Genomic DNA, 21,806 nt, shown 5'->3' on the forward strand with positions numbered 1-21,806 from the left:
TCTGATAATGATTCATATTTAGGAAGCTGAATTGCTGTTTTCCCCCATGAAGAATAATTTCATACATTTTCTAATATGACTCTTAACTCTTTATTATTTCACTAGGAAGTACAGATTATAATATTTACCTGCTAGGTGTTTTTTAAAGCAAGAAATAGAGAGAAGTCATTGGTGGCCTAACTTTTATAACTCCTTTGCCCTTTAATATATTTAGCTAATTGATTATCGCCTAACTATCATTTACATTATTAAGTTTCCCTATATTACACTGTTTACAATATAGTATTTGCTTTTTGGGCTGAAATCTCATCGTTTCTTTTAGTATTATACAGTGATATATTGCAGAAGATGAGCAAACGTGTTTGCATATGTGTAAGCATTTTATGCAGAGCACATAACCATGATTTTAAATTTGCTTGAAACTCACAGCTTCATTTTCATCACTGTTGATTATTCACTACTATGTGTAATGGTGATATTTGCCATTAAAGTGAACCAGACTTCCTGTAACCCTAATCCTAACCTTCTTTGCTTGACATTGTTTAAAATTTAGCCAACAATATTTTGGCTTTGGAATTTATAAAAATCAAAGTCCACCAGAACTGGTGGAGAACTAGTACAAACAAGACTAAATAGGTATTGCTTAGTGTATATTGAATGTTCTGTTACTGTTCCTTATTTCATGGCTTTTTATCATAATTTTAAATGATGAACTCACTGAACTGGTATTGGTTATTTGACCTTTGAATTTCTGAAATATAAGCAGAGCTTGGTTAACATTGCAAAAATATATAATTAACTTAATTCATCATACATAGCAAAAGCCACTTTTTGATCTTCTTTAGAAAGATCATGTTCTGAAATAATTATGGCAATCTGTTAATAATCATCTTTAAAAATAGAGAAAGTATAAAAACAAATGTTGTTCCTCAACTGCTCATTCTCAAATCACAAGTTTCTTACAAGCTTCTTGGTATTACTTTGTAAATAACTTTTAGTTCTTAAAATTTAAAAGGAATGCTCATAAGGTAGTAAATGTACTAGTTGACTGGAACACTATGAACAAGAGGGTTCCTACCCCCCCTCCCGCACCTTTGCAAATATGCCAGGAATCATTCCCAAAATTAACGAAGTCAAACAGTCATAGGGTTACAGCATGTACCTAAAACATAGGGTGTTGTAGTCTCTCCCCTATAACACCCTTATTTAACCCTTTCATCATCAGTCAGAATGGTAGAACCTGAGTATCAGAAAGTATAACCTGTTAAATATATATTTAAAATGAGTGATTGTCTTACAGTTTTGCAAAAGAGGTTCTGATTTTTCTGCAGAGTTGTGTTGTTTCCAGGCCCTTGTTTAAACTGCATAATTAGTGCTTCTGGATGAATTGCCAGAAATCAACTGCAGTAAATAGTTCCAATTCTTCCAAAAATAGATGTATTAGAGAAGGGGTGTCAAACTGGATTTCTTCAAGGGCCGGATCAGCATTGTAGTTCTCTGCGGGTGGGCGGGGGGAGGGGGAAGAGACAGGACGGGCGCCTCCTGCAGCACCCTGCTGGCCAGAACAGGGCTCAGGAGGGCCGTGCGAGCCCCACCTCCATGCCCTGTTTTTGGCCTCCTGCAACACTTCCCAGCCAAAACGGAAAATCTTGCAGCACCCTGCTGCCTCATTTTGGCCGGCAGGGTGCTGCAGGAGGCATCCATCCTGTCCCGGATATGGCCCACGGGCCTTGAGTTTGACACCCCTGTATTAGAGTCAGCTTTACAGAATCATACGAGTTTATTTATCTGTGAGGAAAATATTCTATAAGAGTCAAAGCCAAGTGTGGGATATTATCAGTAGAGGAGCTGTTTTTCTTTCCGTTTTGGTCACAATGGCTTCTTTCTATTAGTATTTTTGCAAGTAGAAAGAGGCTTCTAGGTGAGGTATTTTTTCCAAGCTCTTCAAATGGAAATGTTTCCTACATTTTATCCTGGGGGGGTGGGGGGAGAAGAGCTCTGATATTTTTCATTTAATCTAATGGTAGTGATGAGAAAGTTACCTGATTTATGCTTGTACAACATCTTCCAAAGGTTCACACAGTTGAGTTGGTCTCAGATGATGGTAACAGAATGGGCAAGAATTCAGGAAAAAATGACCAAGAAGAAAGTTTATTTGGTTCATTGCAGTTAAATCTGTCAAATAGCATGGTTTTTGTTTGTTTCTGTTTTGCATTTCTAGGCATATTGGATAAAGCTGGGAGGTAAAATGTTATTTAAATTCAGGAGAATTGCATTGTAATGATCATTCTTCTAAAGCTCCTGAACTTGCACTTCCATGATGCATGCACTAACATGCATGCACAGTTTCCTTTTCTTTCTTTTTAATTATTTAGAGTTTTCATGAAGACCAAGTATATTCTTGCTGTACCAAATCAAAATTTACCATTTGTTCAAGTGTGGGCATGTGTGCCTCCTCATAATGCTGGAAAAAAAGAAAGCTTTTATTTTCTAATGCTTGAAAATACATGTTGTATTCCAGGACAATATGTGGAATTCACTTCCAGAGTGGCACCTTGCTACATTTTGCCTGCAATATTCTGAAATCCATTAAGAAGCGTGATTCAGTAATAATATTTGATTACTTCATTCCAGGGGTCAGTCTACTGTTCTACCTATAGAACAACGGCCCAGCATCTGGGGCGAATGTCCACCCAAGTTTGCCACAAAACCCAACCGAGTTATTGTACGAGAAGGACAGAATGGTAAATTTTCCTGTAAGATAACAGGACGACCTCAGCCTCGGGTCATTTGGTTCAAGGTATAGTTGATTTCACAGCTATTCAGATTTTCTGAAGAGTTGATTATGCTTGTCTATTGAGAGGATCTTCAATCCTGGCTCATTTTTCCTTTTCCTAGTCTGGTATTGTATTTAGGAAACAAGGAGATCCTTTAGTCCCCATTTGCATCACTAGTAAAATTGTGGTTTGGCATATCAGAATGTATCCTTTTATTAACATTGAAAGACAGACTTTCATATAAAATGTTCTAACTTTATTCAATTTCTAATTTTTACTTAGGTTTTTTGCAAAGAAAAAATAATTAAAAAAAAAAAAAAGTAACAGAAAATTCATAAGTAAATAGACAAGAAATAAAAGGAAAAAGGAAAGATATAAAGGAGTAGCTTCTGATCTTCACAGAAATTTTAAATGTATTTATATTTTATCCTCTTTCTCTCTAAGGTTCTATCATCGCTCCCTTCTTTCCAGATTCTATCCTTTTTAAGCATCAAACCATAAAATAAATGTTCATTTTTTTCCATTTTCAGCAAAAAGTACAAAAAGGGTTTCCAGTTATTAAGAATGTCTTTTTCCCTAATCCAACAAGTCAATGTTGCCAACTCAAAGTGTTCTAATTTTAATGGTCTGTAATACTTCTGACTTCTGAAGGTATAAAACCTTGTCACTATGCAACCTGAAGCTAAAATTAAACTTATTAAAATTAAGAATAGTTATCAGAATCACTTACAAGTGAAAATACCGGTAAAAGAAATCTGTCTCTATATGTTTTCTAAATTCTGAGAGAGTTGGGAGTCAAATGCAAGTCCCTTGATAATGTGTGTCATAGTTTCGAAGCAATACAAATGAGGACCAGGCCAAAATTCTGTTGAAATGCATTCAGAAAATGAGTGTAATTCCAATGTATATGGAACTGGGAATCAGCACTTTCTTGATTACCTTTTCCAGTAATTAAGCATTTGAAATGGTTCTATAGATCCACTGATTTAAATGAGGAGTAAACCTTTTATTGCAAGCTTTTAGGCAAAGGGGAACACATCCTTCCCATGAAGAAGCATTGATTAACTTTCCTTAACAAGCCAGCCCTGCATTGGTTTACTTAAGCAAATGGTAGCTCTGGTATCTCCACATAGCCTGTCCACATTCCTAGGATCTACAAGCCAGAGAGAGAGGGTTGTTGATGTTGTTGTTGTTGTTATTATTATTATTATTGGAATTATTGAGTCTGTCATCTGCACCTCTATAACTGTCTGGTTTGGTTCTGCAACCCAACAAGACTTCAGAGGATAATTAGAACTGCAGAAAAAACAATTGCCACCAACCTGCCTTCCATTGAGGACCTGTATACTGCATGAGTCAAAAAGAGGGCTCTGAAAATATTTACAGCCCCTCACATCCTGGACATAAATTGTTTCAAGTCCTACCCTCAAAACGATGCTATAGAGCACTGCACACCAGAACAACCAGACGCAAGAATAGTTTTTTCCCCGAGCGCCATCACTCTGCTAAACAAATAATTCCCTCAACACTGTCAAACTATTTACTAAGTCTGCACTACTATTAATCTTCTCATCGTTCCCACCACCCATCTCCTCCCACTTATGACTGTATGACTGCAACTTTGTTGCTTGTATCATTACAATTTATATTGATATTGTTTCCTGATTGCTTATTTGTACCCTATGACTATCATTAAGAGTTGTACCTTATGATTCTTGATGAACTTTTCTTTTAAGTACGCCGAGAGCATGTGCACCAAGACAAATTCCTTGTGTGTCCAATCGCACTTGGCCAATATATAGATTTAATTACCCTGACCACAAAGAACACTGTAGATTGAACACAGTATCAATTATCCCAGAGCCTTTCCTTGGTAGAAGAAATGTCATACAGTTAGGAAAAGCAGTGTTGGCTCGTTCAGTATTAATGTTTTGGAATTAAAGAAGTAAGTATTATTTCTGTCTCCACTGCAATTGAACCATTCAGGTAGCCTTTGCTCAGTTAATCCGACTACACCTGAGAATTTCTGTGCTCTGCTATAACTGATCTCTTAGCCACTTCATCATTGTTTATTCTCTGTTATGCCATGTGGCTCTGTAAGAAGGAAGGGAATGCTTAGGAACAGTAGGGTAGGGTCAACTACCAGTCCATTTCCATCAACAGCATTGCGAATAATGATACAGAAGCATAATCAAGAAATCATTCAAATCTCTCTTGTACCTGGGTATGGGACCTTTACCGCTGAAGAGGTTTTTGGATAAAACTCTGGATAAGACTTTTGAGTATGTGATTTGTCCGTGATAATGAAGTTACACAAGGCTCTTCCATCTTAAAATCACCAGTTCCACTTGAACAGAAAGTGAAATGCAACATGTACCATGTTGCAGTCACAGGCCAGAAACATGTTAAGATAGGACTATGGTCATTCCAAAATGTTTAAAAGATCCTAGTTGAATATGGTTAATTATATCAGAATGGTCATTGATATCCCCTAGGTCCGTGATGGCGAACCTATGGCATGCGGAGTATTGTCGCCTGGCACTCACAGCGTCGCCCGTTCCTCTTCTGGGTTTTGGCATGTGACAATCAGCTGGCCTTTTTGCATGCGGCAGGGTCAGAAACTAGAAGAGCTGGTCTTCTGTTTTTCTTCATGAGCATGTGCGCTGGCCAGCTGATCATTGTGTGCACATGCGTGCCAGAAACCTGGAAGAGTAACTGGCTGAAACCGGAAGTTCAGTAGCTGAAACCGGAAGTTCATTTTCAGGTGCGTGCATGCGCCCTGGGCAGTTCCTCTTCCGGTTTGCAGCCCAGACATGCGCATGCTTCCTTTTCAGCACTCGATGCCGAAAAGGTTCGCCATCACTGCCCTAGATCAAGGAAATAGGTTGGTCCAGTGTGATGCCCCTGAGTAACCCATTTAGCTCAGGAAGAGGAAAAGGTAGCAAGATGCATGGTAGCTAAAAGCCATACATATCCCACTTATCTAAACATAGCACTATGCACTCCAAATTGGCAGAGTATAGGATGGAACATCTTGTCAGCTAGATGGAATTCTTATAAATCGCAGCCACTCTAATTGCTCTCTAATCCTGGCCTGTTTTAGTTTGTGTGTCTCTGTGTGTGTAAAACATACACAATTTTATTAAATAATTTTTTTTAAAAAAAGATATAAACTAATACAAACTGATATAAAGTGAGAACAAGAAACAAATCAAGAAAGGTAAAAGTATCTTCTTTACAAGAGTTTTAAGTACAATTATAAATTTACCTCTTACTCTCTGGTTAATAGCGCTCTTCTTTCTATATTCTGCCCAATCATCAAAACTATAAATCATACATTCATTTTATTTTGTTTCATTTTATTTTGTTTCATGCAAAAAATCCATAAGGCGTTTTCAGTTAGCAATAAATATAGATACTGTCTTTTATCTTTTTGAAGTCAATTTAGCCATTTCTGCAAATTCCATTATCTTCAACCATTCCCTGTTGTGGATAGTGCCAAATCTACCCACCTTTGTGCATAAAATACTCTCACTGCAGTTATCATGAATAAAAACGAAGTTCTGTGGCTTTTTTCAACTGTTTTTCCATCAATCCCACAAGAAAAACGTAAAATTGGAAGTGTCTTGGCGACGTTTCGACGAAGTCTCATTCGTCATCTTCAGGCTTCACCTTCGTGCTTCTGGGAGCAAGAAGCACGAAGCTGAAGCCTGAAGATGACGAATGAGACTTCATCGAAACGTCGCCAAGACACTTCCAATTTTATGTGGGAGAAAACCCGAATAACCAAAGACCTACATACAAACACCCGCGAAAACCTCAGAATATGTGTGTGTGTGTGTGTGTGTGTGTGTGTGTGTGTGTGTGTGTGTATTAATCTTTAAAATCTTTTGAACCAATGTATGTATTTTCTAGATTTTTACATAAGTGTATGTAATTCTCTGAACAAGTGTATTCAATTTTCTAGCTTTTTTATATGTCCACTAAATATGGTAAAATGTCCCTTCTTGTTTCTCACATTTCCAACATAAATTTGAATTGCCTTTAAATATTCTAAGCAACCTCTCTGTTGACATACACCAGAGGTACCTCATTTTACAAAAATTATATTTAACATTATAATGTTATGTAAATTTCAGTCCTTTCAACCACATATTTCCATTGTTCCATCTGTATATTATAACTACAGTTTTGGCCCACTTTATTAAATATTTTTTCACTGCCTGCTTTAATGTTGAGAAGCTCAACAGAAAAAGCTAAGACAAGTATACAGCTAAAAGTTACCTTCAAGGATGTCATGCTCAGACAACTCTTTATTCAAATAAAAATAGAAGATCCTGACCTGGCTTAAAGAAACTAACTGTATAATGCTCATATTTTGAGTATTACTTTGTTTCTGGTATACAATAGAGTGGTTTATTTTTGAGGAGTATTTTAACATTATATGAACATGCCAAGGAAAGCACTGCATTGTGAAATAAAGAAAATAATAAAGCATGAAATTAAATATATTTTTTCTCTTTTCATGAATACATCTAGACATGTTATTTTATTTCTTCATGCATGCAGGATGAAATTCAGGTGCAGAAAAATGATCGTTTTAATATGTATGAGAAAGCAGGCATCCAATTTTTGGAAATCCAAAATGTTCAGCTGGCTGATGCTGGAATTTACACTTGTACCTTGATGAATAATGCTGGGAAGGCTTCTGTGACTGCAGAACTCATGGTTCAAGGTATGGTCAAAACAGACTAAAACAAGGGTCTCCAACCTTGGCAACTTTAAGCCTGGAGGACTTCAACTCCCAGAATGGGGAATTCTGGGAGTTGAAGTCCTCCAGGCTTAAAGTTGCCAAGGTTGGAGACCCCTGGACTAAAAGGAAAAAAAATGCAAACATGGCAACTAAATTTCCAAGAGTTGGGCCAGTTCTTCTTTTATTCTTCAAAACTTTCCATCCTCCTGTTTTTTTTCAGAGTGACTCCTAAATCATGGTCCAAACTTACAGGTCAGGTTTAATTTTTTTTAAAGTTGCATTTTATTTTATTAGAAACAGATTATAGTGAAATCCAGGCTCCTTTCTCTTCCTCCAAGTCACATTTAAAAATTGAAGACATCTTGTGAGTGAAATTGGTGGTGAAGATTAGAATGATTATGATGATATCATTCTTTTATTGCTTCTACTCCTGTAAACTAACTCATACTTAAACGAGTTAGGATTCATAAGAGAGTATGGTTTTCCATTAATCCTCACCCTAACCAGAGGTGGGTTTCAGCAGGTTCTGACCAGTTCTGGAGAACCGGTAGCGGAAATTTTGAGTAGTTCGGAGAACCGGTAATAAAAATTCTGACTGGCCCTGCCCCCATCTATTCTCTGCCTCCCAAGTCCTAGCTGATCGGGAAGAAATGGGGATTTTCCAGTAACTTTCCCCTGGATTGGGGAGGGAATGGAGATTTTACAGTATCCTTCCCCTGGAGTGGGGTGGGAATGGAGATTTTACAGTATCCTTCCCCTGCCATGCCCACCAAGCCATGCCCACCAATCCGTGCCATGCCCACCAAGCCACACCCACAGAATTGTTAGTAAAAAAATTTGAAACCCACCACTGACCCTAACGGTGTAAAAATGGCCCAATGTCATCCTATTAACTTCATAATTAATTCCTGAAGCTGGTGCTACATAATCAGACAACAAGCTAAAAATAAACAACAGCCTAATCAAGGAATTACCAAGATCAACACCATTAGTATATAAAACGAGAGCAAATCCCACTCCCTTCTAATATCTTTTCTTTTACAGACTGTAAACTAATTGAGCACTGATTAGTAAAATTGGATCAGAAAGATGCAAAAGCCAAAAGGCAAGAGTAGACCAATCTGTGATAGGAATAAAAAGATCAGAATATTTATTTTGTAATCATAAAAGGTTTGAATCATTAACTCATGTGAGTTTGAGCTTCTCAAATCTGATCAGAAGGTAGTTCCTTGCCAAGGAGATTAAGGATGAAAGGCAGCAGCTAAGCAAAGTGCATTACAGAAGGCCAAAGTACATCAAATAAAATAACATATATCTACAGAGACACTTGATTTCCTTCTCTAGTTAGTTATATGCCAATAATTTAATTAGTGGCTATTGTGTTGTTTTCAAGAAATTCTTGCCATTTTTATCATGGTAACACTTTTCAAGGATATTTCATTCTGTTCCCTGATCTCATTCATCTGTCTTATTGATCATCTTCCCATTCTTCTGTACACCTGAACCTTGCCAAATATAATTGCTTTGTCTAGCCTTGATTTGATCACATCAAATGCCTAAATCACATGAACTTCTGTTTTCTGGTCATGGCCTCAAGAATGCCATCAGTCTTTATTTCACTCAGGATCAAATGATAGGTTCTGCCTGAACTTCATGGTGTTATTCATTATTGCAATATAATCCATAGTTCAAAGTAATCAATATTCCTTTTTTCATTATTTCACGAGGGAGGGAAGGAAGATATAACAGAAATACTTTTATCATCCATATTTCTTAAGTTTATCCTTTGGATAAACTGCTGGAAACTACATCTGCTATAAATTGTAATGGTACCAAAATGATTGTGTGTATATGATTTTGCCAATATACAAATGCTGCTATTTTGTACTTGTGTTAAAGCTGTCATTTGCCAACCTTGTCACACAAGTGCTGTCATTTGACCTGTTTTCTCCTTCCCTGCAGATATCTATGTTCAGGGACATGAGACCAAGGATCAAGAAATATAGTTTTATCTTAAAGCAAACTGCAATTTGTACTTTAGCTTGAAATATTAAGTTTTATCTTTTATCATTTCAGGTTCTCTAAAAAGGGATGCATTTTCTCAACCTCTTTGGTATGTATTTTCTATTCCTTCTTCCTTTATCTTGGTTTTTACCGTTTAAAAACTACACAGATAATAAATTAAATGTTATTATTTATTATTGTTTAAGCCTTCAGTTTACCTACTGTATGACAGTAAATTATTTATGTCATTGAATCTTCAATAGCCAAACATGACATATGGTTTTAGAGGGGCTCCTGTAATAGAGCATTTCAACTTTTACACGGTTGGGGACTATAATTAGTAGTACTAAAAAAGGCATGTAACAGATTATATCTCTTTCAAGTGTGATTTTGCCCAATATCATAGTCCTAAGAAAAAAAATGTAAAGACGGTAATAATAAAAAAATAGAAGTGAGCCAATCTGTTAAGACCTCTACTGAGAAAACTGAGATGTTATGGTTTAATTGACTTCTGAGATTCTGGTTCTTTTTAAAATCTTTTAAACTTTGCAATGAGGGAACTGACCCCAACTGTGAACCATTCGGCCATACATTTGGAATAGAGCTATAGGCATGGTTCAGAAGTAGTGTTTCAGACCTAAAACAGACATGCCACTTCTCTGTTTTTCACAAAAGCTTTCTTGGAAGCCTGAAAAAAGCTGCAGCATTAAAGCACCAAAAAAAAAAAAAAACCCAAAAAAACCAACCCTGATTCTGAAAGCACCAGCATTTTCCAAGCTTATAGAGAAGTCTACTAAATACACATTCTTGATGAATAGATAAGAGGTGCTATGCTCACTTTGGTGCAAAGTTCATAATTCTTGCTCCTAGTCATTTTTGAAGTGTGCACAGTCCAGCTTTGAAACTAGAATGGATAGGTGAAGTTGAGTAAAATGTGCTCTGTTTGGCTGTCTTGCTCTTGTCTAAATATGACGGATCTGAATTGTACAAGACATTACTTGCTTGGAGTACCTGAGGTCCTATTCCCTAACTGCAGAGAAACAGAAGGGAATGTTAACAGTGACCTCTCTGAGAGCCGAATGGGACAACTTGCCATAGCCAACTCGCTGCAGCCAACTCACCAAGCCAACTTGCTATGGGACAATTTAACAATTCTATTTAATTATTTAAATAAATAAAAAATATTTTACTTTTTGCCACTCATATTTCATTTTGCCCCTCCTTTTGCATCCTTTCTTGAATGATTCTATTCCACCATTTCTTTGATATTAGTGTAACTCTTGTCCTGCAGTGAGTTGTCCTGTGGCAAGTTGTCCATGGTGAGTTGTCCTGCAGTGATTTGGCTGTGGCACTTGGCTATGGTGAGTTGGCTGTGGCAAATTGTCATAGACCCCTCTGAGAGGGCTAGACATTTGCAAGAGCTGCCAACTGGCTGATGAAATATTGATGAGCGGTTATCTAAGGGATCTTGGACAGTTGCTACATTGCCAAGATGGTCCAGCAACACTTGTTTTAAAATTTAAAGTGACTGCCATAGAATACATGGCACAGGATGATGTGATACCTCTGCAATCATATCTGAAATTTAGGGAACACTGGTAAGTAAATATATATATATATATGTTTTCTGAGGTTTTCACAGGTATTTGTATATAGGTCTTTGGTTGTTCGGGTTTTCTCCCGTGTAAAATTGGAAGTGTCTTGGCGACGTTTCGACGAAGTCTCATTCGTCATCTTCAGGACCAGAACTATCGCCAAAACTGAACACTTTAACAACAGAATAATCAGAGAAGCCATTGAGATAGAAAAACGCCCTCACAGCATGAACAAACGAGATGACACCTCCCGCCTACCAGCCATTTGGAAACCCGCCCTTATTGACAAACGAGTCCCTAACACGAGGAATGACACCAGACCCACACTCACGAGGTCCACACAGGATGTCACCACCGCACATCCACCCAGAAAGCAGACCCAAACCCACACTGATCATGAAGCACGACCAAGGACCAGAAGCCAGACCGCAGCTGCAACATTAGCCATTTCAAACCCCTCCAATCCATACATGCAGCAGACTGACACCCACTATGAAGATGTAGCACGACCACAAAGCCAAACAACAGCTATGCAGCTCACCAGCTCAAATCCCCCTGCAACACAGACTAAACTGAGCACAAACAAGCCCCCACCAACACAGGACACACCCCCATCCAATCAGAGCACAAAACCCCCCCATCCAATCAGAGCACAGCCAAGCTCCCACCCAATCAGTTCAAATCCCCACTAGCAGTTAAAAGGAAGAAACAGCTGCGATCACACATTGCTTCCAGAAGCACGAAGCTGAAGCCTGAAGATGACGAATGAGACTTCGTCGAAACGTCGCCAAGACACTTCCAATTTTACATGGGAGAAAACCCGAACAACCAAAGACCTATATACAAACACCCGTGAAAACCTCAGAAAACATATATATATATGGTATGCTCCCATAGAGCTTTCTGTTCCTATTTCTAAAATACCTTGCCCATTAAACTTAACAATGGAACTGAATGTTTCAAGCCTTGTAATAAAATAAAAATCTAATAAATAAATATTGAAATTATTTTTACTGAAGTTACTGAAAAATAAATGTGGGATTTTTACTTGGTTTGCCTCATAATATATGCTTTGGTCTTATAAAGAGTGGCTTGCCTCATCCACAGTTGTTTTGTTTATACAGAAGTAGCATGTCAAAATGCAGTTCTGTTCCTTTTACATAAAATATTATACACATTTGATGTGAAACAACGTCATGGAACAGAAATCAAATGATCTGCCTAAAATCAACATTCACACATTAAGCAAGTGGTTTTTAAGAAATAAACGTACTTTTACAAATTGTTCTCTTGGCTTAAGAAAATATTTTCCCTTTAGCACATCAGTAAAACCCAGTGCCTCTACAAAACCCACCATTATTACCAAAGCTATTGAAACCTCAGAGATCAGAAAACCCACTAGCAATGGGATAGTTAAAGACCTCAAATCAACTACTGCTGAGCTTTTGTTAGAATCCAAAGAAAGGCCATTGGTGAAGAGAGAAATTCACCTTGCCTCACCCAAAGAAGCCAGAGAGACTCAGATGCAACAAGTGAAGGAACCCAGCAGAGAGCCAGCTAAAGAAGATAAGAAAGGCCAACAGGTTCTGCAGAAAACATCAAGCACTATAACTCTTCGCTCTGTGAAAATACAGCCCGGACCAAAGGCAGATTTGAAGGCAGTTTCCTCTGAACAGGAAGTTAATGGAGAAAAAACAAAGCAATTACTGGTAGCAGATTGGCAGGCTGCTTTGTCTACCAAGCCAGATAATCTGACCTCTGAAGAATTGGAAAATCATGTTGGGTTAAAGAAGAGTGCAGCAGAAATAAAGATTCAGAGAATCCCTCCACAATTTGAGTGTCGGCCTCAAAGCCAAGAAGCATTAGAAGGAGAAGTGGTTACATTTAGAAGCAGAGGTGAGAATGATTCCTTTCTGGGATGTTTTTAAACAGAAAATGGATGGGCAGCTCATCACGGATATCAAAGGGTTCCCCCCCCCGCACCCCAATTGACAAGGGTTGAGATGTTTCCAGCCAAAGCTTTTACGTAACATGGACAATGTGGGTTGGCCTCTTGTTTCCCTCAAGCATAGACAAATAACTGCACTTACTATAACTATAAGGTAAGTGTGATTAGTTTCTATAGTACAACATTACTACCTCCCATCATGAGGCTTAGTCTTCCGCAAAAAGTAGATGAAGTGCAAGAGGCATAGTACTTAGTCTGCCCAGAATGGTGTACAAGTTCAGCTCTGATGCCCAACATACTGCCCGCTCTGGAGGAAACCGATGGAAGAGCTGAAAAAAAGGTTACAGTCAGATCACACAGGTCAAACTGGCTAGGTAACACTCCTGCTTTCAGCTTTAGAATTTGATAATGAAAGCCAAAAGATATATTAGTAACAGGTGGGTATGTATGCAGAAGCATGAGGGAATAGAATAGAATGGATTGTACTACTTTACACTTCACAGGGAGAATCATGTGCATTACAGCCTTTGCATGTTCTAAAGAGAATACAAGTAGTCCTCCACTTACAACAGTTCATTTAGTGACCGTTCAGTTACAGTGTCAATGAAAATAGTGACTTATGACCATTTTTCACAGTTACATCCTTTGCAGCAGCATCATGATCATGTGATCAAAATTCAGACACTTGGCAACCGGTTCATATTTATGACAGTTGCAGTGTCTCAGGGTCATGTGATCACCTTTTGGGACCTCCTGACAAGCAAAGTCAATAGAGAAGCCAAATTCACTTAATAACCGGGTTACTAACTTGCCAACTGCACTGATTCATTTAACAACTGAGGCAAGAAAGGTGGCAAAATGGGGCAAAACTCGCTTAACAAATGTCTCACTTAACAACAGAAATTTTGGGCTCAATTGTGGTTGTAACTGAAGGACTACTTGTATAGGAATTAAGGAGAATTAGCAGAGTTGGTTTAAAATTACTGTTACGTTGTACTTCTTCTTTAATATGGAAGAGCATTCAAAAATACCCTGCTACCACATGTTGGCTAGACAGAGTTGGCAAATTCCCAGTAGGAAGATTTTTCAACTATTTAGAACAATGAGTTCAATGTTTTTATATCATTAGCTCTCTTAATTAAATTCAAGCACAGTCTAGCGCAGGGGTCTCCAACCTTGGTCCCTTTAAGACTTGTGGACTTCAGCTCCCAGAGTCCCGCAGCCAGCAAAGCTGGCTGAGGAACTCTGGGAGTTGAAGTCCACAAGTCTTAAAGGGACCAAGGTTGGAGACCCCTGGTCTAGTGGATTTTGATTTAATGTAATTGTTTGTTTTAACTTTGAAAATTAAAAACTGAAAAATAATGTGACATTGCTTTTTCATTTACATTCATTTTTTTAAAAAAATCTGAAGGAAAATTTGGAAAATATATCTGTGCAATACTGTCCTCTGGATCTAGTTAAATAAAATCTTTTTTAAGTCTGCTGATTAAGATTAATTGGATGAGCCAAGAAAATATTCTGCCTTGATTATTCATTGGAAAAAAATTTCAAATTCAACTTTCTCCAAACAGCATGTCATATGATAGTTTTGCAACTAAGATTATGACTGTAAATTTTGACTGTAAAATATAATCTAGACAGGCCAAATTTTATTTTGGTCATGGACCAGTGAAAAATGAACAACACAAATCTAATCTTGAAAAGTTGAGTAACTTTTTAGCAGTGTCAAAATTATGGTTACTTATTAAATGGCAAAGCTAGAAATTGGTGGTAGCCAAGAAAGATACTGAGACACGTTGTGAAATTGTAAACTTTAGACCACCTGCCCCATGTTTAATCCACCTGTAATGAACTAGTTTCAGGGAAACCCAAGGCAACTGTTGAATGGTTCAAAGAAGGAGCCCTTCTGGAAATGGGAGACGGCATCCTGATCTATGAAGAAGATGGAGTCCATTGTTTATGCCTGAAAAATACTCAGCTGGAAGACAGTGGATTTTACTCTTGCAAAGCTTTCAATCCTGCAGGACAAGCTTCAACCAGGTGGCTATTAACAGTAAAAAGTAAGCATCTTTTAGTTGCAAAGTATACTTAGGTGACTGTCTCGATAGGTAATAGTTTCTTCATTGGAAAGAGAAAACTCCCTTTTGTACCGGTAGTATAAAAAGGTAAAGGTTCCCCTCGCACATATGTGCTAGTCGTTCCTGACTCTAGGGGGCAGTGCTCATCTCCGTTTCAAAGCCAAAGAGCCAGCGCTGTCCGAAGACATCTCCATGATCAAAGGCACACGGAATGCTGTTACCTTCCCCCCAAAGGTGGTCCCTATTTTTTATACTTGCATTTTTACATGCTTTCGAACTGCTAGGTTGGCAGAATCTGGGACAAATAACGGGAACGCACCCCATTACGCAGCACTAGGGATTCAAACCACTGAACTGCCGACCTTTCGATCCACAAGCTCAGCGTTTTAGTCACTAAGCCACCACGTCCCCCTAGTTTTATACTACCATTGGTAGTATAAAACACATTAAATAATGCCAGCGCTACATCCTTTTAGACCTGACTCTTCCCTAAGCTTTGAACTAGATATGAGGTTTTTTTTCCTGATATGTTTTATATCTATTTCAGTACAATGACTATCTTTCTTTTTGGTTTTCTGCTGCTGTTCTATTTCTCTGGTGTTAAATTTGTGTGCTGCCTAGAGTCACCAAGAAGTAAGCGAATTTAGAAATATGAATGATAAATAATGTATAGGTATCAATTTGCATTCTCATTTTTAGAACGAATTTAGTTCATAGGAATTTCCGAAGTTCTTGACTAGAAGCAACTAAACTTGGTTAATTTTGTTCACTAAGCTCCTGCCACATTAGTAAAACAAGTTTTCAATCCTGCAGACTACTAATATGATTTTTTTTAAAAAAATAAATAGTATTTAGTGCAATATAAAAATGCAAATAATTTTTCTACGGACCACCAGAATTTTCTCGCTGACCACCAGTGGTCCATGGACCACTGGTTGGTGACCACTAGTCTAGACTATCTTATTCTGAGAATATCTGTTAGCACTGAGTTTCATTAACTGCCTTTTGCTTTGATCTGTAGGGCCTAAAGTGAAGGAGGTACCTCCCCATTTTCTCCGAGTCTTGAAATCCTGCCATGTGAGTGAAGGGCAAGATTTTACCCTTCGGTGCTCAGTTGAGGGGATACCTGTTCCTCAGATCACCTGGCTCCTTAACGGTAAGGTCACGGTCAGAAAACTTTTCCATGCACATGAAGCTGGGTTCCAAATTATCTAAATTTGTCCTCACATTTTACAAATGGACAATTTATTTCACTTTTATGTATGATCTGGAATAAACAAGCAGAGAGAAGAGTTTTGCAGTGCCTGGTCTTTTGACTGAAACATATAAAATATGGGTTTATGTATCACGCTAAACCATGGTTTGCTAAATCAGAATTTATTGAATTAACTGCAATCAGAGCACCATATTTATTTCCTACTAAGTCATAAATGATTTATTACAAACCACAGTGTCTGGTTTCACCAACATTTTAAGTAAAATAAAACTTGCCACATAATAGTTTCATCCCAGGCCACTGATTGATTTTGTGTGTTCCTCTATGGTTTTCAGGTTCTGAGACTCACTAAAACAAGGGTCTCCAACTTTGGCTGGGGAATTCTGGAAATTGAAGTCCTCCAGGCTTAAAGTAGCCAAGGTTGGAGACCCCTGCACTAAAAGGTTCTTTTCTTTGATCTGTCAATGAACTTAAGAACAGCTTTGAACAACTCAGCAGGACAGATTAATTACCTTCATTATCTTAACATTCTCAATTACAAGGAGTCCTCATTCAACAACTTTCTTATTTAGTGACTATTTGCAATTACAACAGTGGTGAAAAACTGATTTTACAACCTTTACAAGTTGTAAAGCAAAGGAAAGCTGAAGTAAGTTCCTAAGCACAGTCTCAGTTTTCACTTAGCAAATGCTTTGCTTAACAACCGAGTTGCTGGTCCTGGTTGTGGTTGCTAAACCAGGACTACCTGCGTATTAATTTTTTCCCCCTCTGTGAGGAGTCTAATCTACAAGGGAGAAAAGGCAGCAGCTGTGCTAGTCTTTAAAACCTGTCCAGCAGGGAGCATTAGTGACAAGGCAGCATTTCATACTCCTGGCTCCAAAGAATAGGCTTTATTGCAGTTGAATATAGACATCAAGTGATAAGCTTACCTTTTTACCAACCGGATGAGGTTTGTGCCACCTTTTTCTAGTCTTCTTATTTTTTTCCTGAAGGTCAAAAATGGTAATTCTTAAGCATTCAGTATTCATGAGCATGGGATTCTCTTGAAGTAAGGAAAGAGAATCACCTTTCATGTGTGATTCATCTTCAGGGTTTCTGTGAATGACAGTGAAAAATTAGGGAATTACTTGTACTTGCTCTTCCAAGGCCATTTACTCAGCAGGAGTTTCTGCTAGAGGTTACCTGCAGGTAACTCTCCATACACATTGATTCTTTGCAGAAAGGTAAAGGTGTCCCTGCAGTTTTACTCCACTAATCACAGAGGACTTTGCTCATCTCCATTTCTTTAAGGCATTGAGCCAGTGCTGTCTGAAGACTTGTGGGCAGCATGACATCACTCTGGAGCACAAAGCATACGCCGAAACACAGAATGTTGTTACCTTCCCACCTCTGTATCTACTTGCATTTACATGCTTTCAAACTGTTAGTTTGGCACAGAGGCAAGTGATGGGAGCCACATGGTGCTAGGACTCGAACTGCCGTAGTATAGACCTTCTCTGGTGTCTTTTAAGCCATTGACCAAGTACGCCTACTGATTTATGCATATTGACTATGGCTTAGTTTTTTGCTCTTCCATAGGCAATTCTGGTTCTTGCTCTATTTTTAATAGAAACAACAGGAATTGATTACTATATAAACTATAAACTTCAGTATAGATGATATAAATGTTATTGTACTTTATGTTGTTGCTTTGCATTTATTATCAGCAAAATACATTTTTAAAGTCTGATTTACAGATGGCAGGGATATATGAAATTCAGAGGTGAGAACAATTGGAGCAATTATGGTTGTAAATTGAGGACAACCTGTATATGCTTCAGTGCATCTCAGACTTTTGTTTCCTGCAATGTGAATGTGCATTTTTAATGGCACATTAAGAATTGGGTTCATTCAAAGGATCTGGAGGAAAAGTCAGTTTTTTCTTTAAAAAAATTAACTGTCAATCCATTTAGGGCTTTGGAACTTAAAACCTGAATTTTGGTTCTACAGAAGATGGTTTTGCCTAATAGAAGTGTCAGGAATTTGTAATTATGAAGGGGACATAGTGTTTTATCTGCAAGGCATAAACATCTTACTTTTGTTCCCAAGTTACAGCACTCACAAATAACTCTCTCTCTCACTTCTGATCATGATTCAGAGCTGTTTATATATCAGTTGGTACTGGCTTGGTCTAGTTTATAAACTATAACCAAACACTAAGTTTTCATGCAGCTTCTTGCATATACCTTTTAGGACAATTTTATTTAAGAATCAATTTGGGTAGTCACACTATCCTTGTGAATTCAAACTATCTATTAACATTCAGCAAATGATTATACTGCAGGAAAGGATAGTTTCCTATTACCCAATAAAGGCGAGAATTGCAGTCGGTTTAGGGCCGGTTTAGCTCACGCTGGTAAAGCCTGTTATTAAGAACACAGTAGCCTGCAATTACTGCAGGTTCGAGCCCGGCCCAAGGTTGACTCAGCCTTCCATCCTTTATAAGGTAGGTAAAATGAGGACCCAGATTGTTGGGGGGGCAATAAGTTGACTTTGTAAAAATATACAAATAGAATGAGACTATTGCCTTATACACTGTAAGCCGCCCTGAGTCTTCGGAGAAGGGCGGGATATAAATGTAAACAAAAACAAAAAAAAAAAAAACAGTCCTGGTTCATGATTGCTAATACCCAACATGTTTAATTGTGGTATATTGCCTAAGTGGCAACTCAGGACAATACTGTGTTAAAATATTGTTCAGTTGGCAGGCTGTAACTTGATGTTTAGAATTTAAAATTTAGAATACTTCCATATTGGGTCAAACATGGATCCAGTGGTTTTCAAGCCTCAAATAACCTTGAGTTGTTTTTAAAGAAGATTCCATAGTACACAGATAGTACTTAACTATCTCTTTGAACTTAGGCCAGACAGTGTCTGTTAGAGCAGTGATGGCTAACCTTTTTGCCATCGCGTGCCAGGAGGGGGAGGCAGGGGGGTCGCATGCGCACGTGCCCACACCCCCATGCATGCACGTGAGACACCCTCCCCCGCTCCTGGCATGTGATGGCCCGGTAGGTCCATTTTTCTCTCTCACCTGGCTCCAGAGCCTTTCTAGGAGTCAGGGGGGTGAAATGGCCTTCCCCAACCCCCCGGAGGTCCCCTGAAGGCCAAAAATGGCCCATTTGTCAACTTCCAGTGGGACCGGAAGGCCCATTTTTTGCTGTCCCCAGCCTCCATGGCCTCGTTGGAGTCTACTATGTACTATTGCGATTATTCTATTCTACTATTCCAGAAGTTGGCACAGGCCATTTTCGGCCTCGGGTGGGGGGGGGAAGGCCGTTTTTGCCCCCCTGACTCCTAGAGAGGGTCTGGAGCCAGGTAAGAGAGAAAAACCGGCCTTCCCCACCACCACCCCGAGGCCCTAGGAAGGCAGGAAACAGCCTGTTTCCCTACTTCTGGTGGGCCCAGAAGGCCCGAAAATCATCTGACCAGCGCGAGCATATGTGCCAGAGCTGAGCTTGTGTGCCCACTGATATGGCTACGCGTGCCATAGGTTCGCCATCACGGAGTTAGAGATTCTAGTTTAAGAAACAAGATTAAAAGTATATAAGGTAAGAGTATGCTAAATACCTTTACAGGTTTGAATTCTATAAACAAAGGATCCATGGAACCAAAGGCAGGAATAGATTTTAATAGAGGCCTGTATATAATTAGAGACCTGGTTTGGTGAAGTGGTTAAAGACTACAGGCTGGAAACCAGGATCATTCTGAGTTCCAGTCCTCCCTTAGGCTTGAAGCCATCTAGGTGACTTTTGACCTTTTACTGTCTCTCAGCCATAGTAAGAAGACAGCGGCAAGCCACTTCCAAAAGTTTTGGCAAGAAAACCGTTAGATAGTTGCCAGACGTCAAGAATAACTTGAAGAAACAACGACAACAAAAAAGGATAGTCAAAATAGACTCAAGGAAATATATAAAATTGCTAATGTAATTCTGTGCATTAAATTTTATTTAGTCACAGATTAGAATTTTTAGATTATCTATTAACTTATTTAAATTATTTATATAGCCCTCACACAAACACCCCATCTTATGTAACATAAACCTGGGTGGTTCACAGCAACAGTAACCAAAAAAAAAAAAAATCCACACACAAATTTTTGGCGCTCCAACATATTACACATCCTCACTCATCCACCAACAACTTGACATCTCAAGAAACAATTTTACATCCCAGATTGATTTGTAGATGTGAAATGACTTGTGGAAGAAGCACCTTTCTTGTTCAAATTCTTTCAGTTATGTTGACGTTATGCGTCAATGTATAACGTCAATATTATGTTGACGTAAATTGATTTTTACACTATGTCCTTAGTTATGCTTATAATTCCATATACATTTTCAAATAATAAAAACAGCATGCAGAACAATTTGTTAACCAAGTTGAGGGTTTATGGAAAGAAAGAATCATCCCTTCGTGTTTTCAGCTCAAGAAATTCCTTAGGAAAATTGTATCAAAGTAGCTAATGGAACTGGCTGAGATGTTGAAAATGACTACTTTGGTTATAGAAAAGACTTTTTTTCTACATGGAGACCAGTGGTGGGTTTCAAAAATTTTTACTACCAGTTCTGTGGTGTAGCTTAGTGGGAAGGGGAAGGATACTGTAAAATCTCCATTCCCTCCCCAATTCAGGGGAAGGTTACTGCAAAATCCCCATTTCCTCCTGATCAGCTGGGACTTGGGAGGCAGAGAATAGATGGGGGTGGGGCCAGTCAGAATTTTTACTACAGATTCTCCGAAATACTCAAAATTTTCGCTACCAGTTCTCCAGAACTGATCAGAACCTGCTGAAACCCACCTCTGATGGAGATCATGTTTGGATTTTTTGTTTGAAACTGAAAGGAAACTCTAATTTTAGGATTTGACAATTAGAACTATTTATGATTATAGAAATACTATGTACTATTGTTAATCTTAGAGTAAGAGGTTACTATACTTTATATCTGCATCTAGCAAAGAAGGTCTGAAGTTACTCTTTTCCTACACTCCCAGCTTTGCCTTTTTTCTAATTCTTTCTTTCTTTCTCTTTCTCTTTCTTTTTCTCTTTCTCTCTTGCTGAAACTTTTTTAAAGAAAGGAAAGTTCTATCAAAGATTCTGTTAAACTGATCAAATACAAACAGAAATTGAACAGAAATATGTATAGGTTTTTCTTAGGTTGGGTGATTTCAGGCCAGTCACTTTCTTTCAGCCAAGTTCAGAGGGCTGTTGTTGTTGTTGTTGTTGTTGGAAAAATAGGCAGTTTGTTACCTAATGAATTGACTTTTCAAAGTTGCTGTGAAGCAAAGATGGCTCCCTGCATGAAGGAAAGGGTTGCTGTTGTTTTGAATTTTCAAATTAAATTAGATTTTACTTTGTATTGGCATTTTGTATCTATATCTGCTGAAATAAATGATTTC

General features: G+C 38.2%; 1 protein-coding gene across 1 annotated transcript in view; it reads left to right on the forward strand.

Annotated features, from left to right (window-relative positions):
* MYLK (myosin light chain kinase) overlaps positions 1–21,806 on the forward strand; it is a 207,630-nt gene that overhangs the window by 66,280 nt on the left and 119,544 nt on the right. The window contains exons 5-10 of the mRNA XM_058195197.1: positions 2,635–2,800; positions 7,347–7,512; positions 9,607–9,643; positions 12,448–13,025; positions 14,934–15,137; positions 16,177–16,311. Of these exons, the coding sequence (XP_058051180.1) occupies positions 2,635–2,800; positions 7,347–7,512; positions 9,607–9,643; positions 12,448–13,025; positions 14,934–15,137; positions 16,177–16,311 (1,286 nt within the window). The remainder of the gene's footprint in view (positions 1–2,634; positions 2,801–7,346; positions 7,513–9,606; positions 9,644–12,447; positions 13,026–14,933; positions 15,138–16,176; positions 16,312–21,806) is intronic.

The sequence above is a fragment of the Ahaetulla prasina genome, chromosome 1 (assembly GCF_028640845.1).
Source record: "Ahaetulla prasina isolate Xishuangbanna chromosome 1, ASM2864084v1, whole genome shotgun sequence".
In the NCBI taxonomy this organism is placed as follows: domain Eukaryota; kingdom Metazoa; phylum Chordata; class Lepidosauria; order Squamata; family Colubridae; genus Ahaetulla; species Ahaetulla prasina.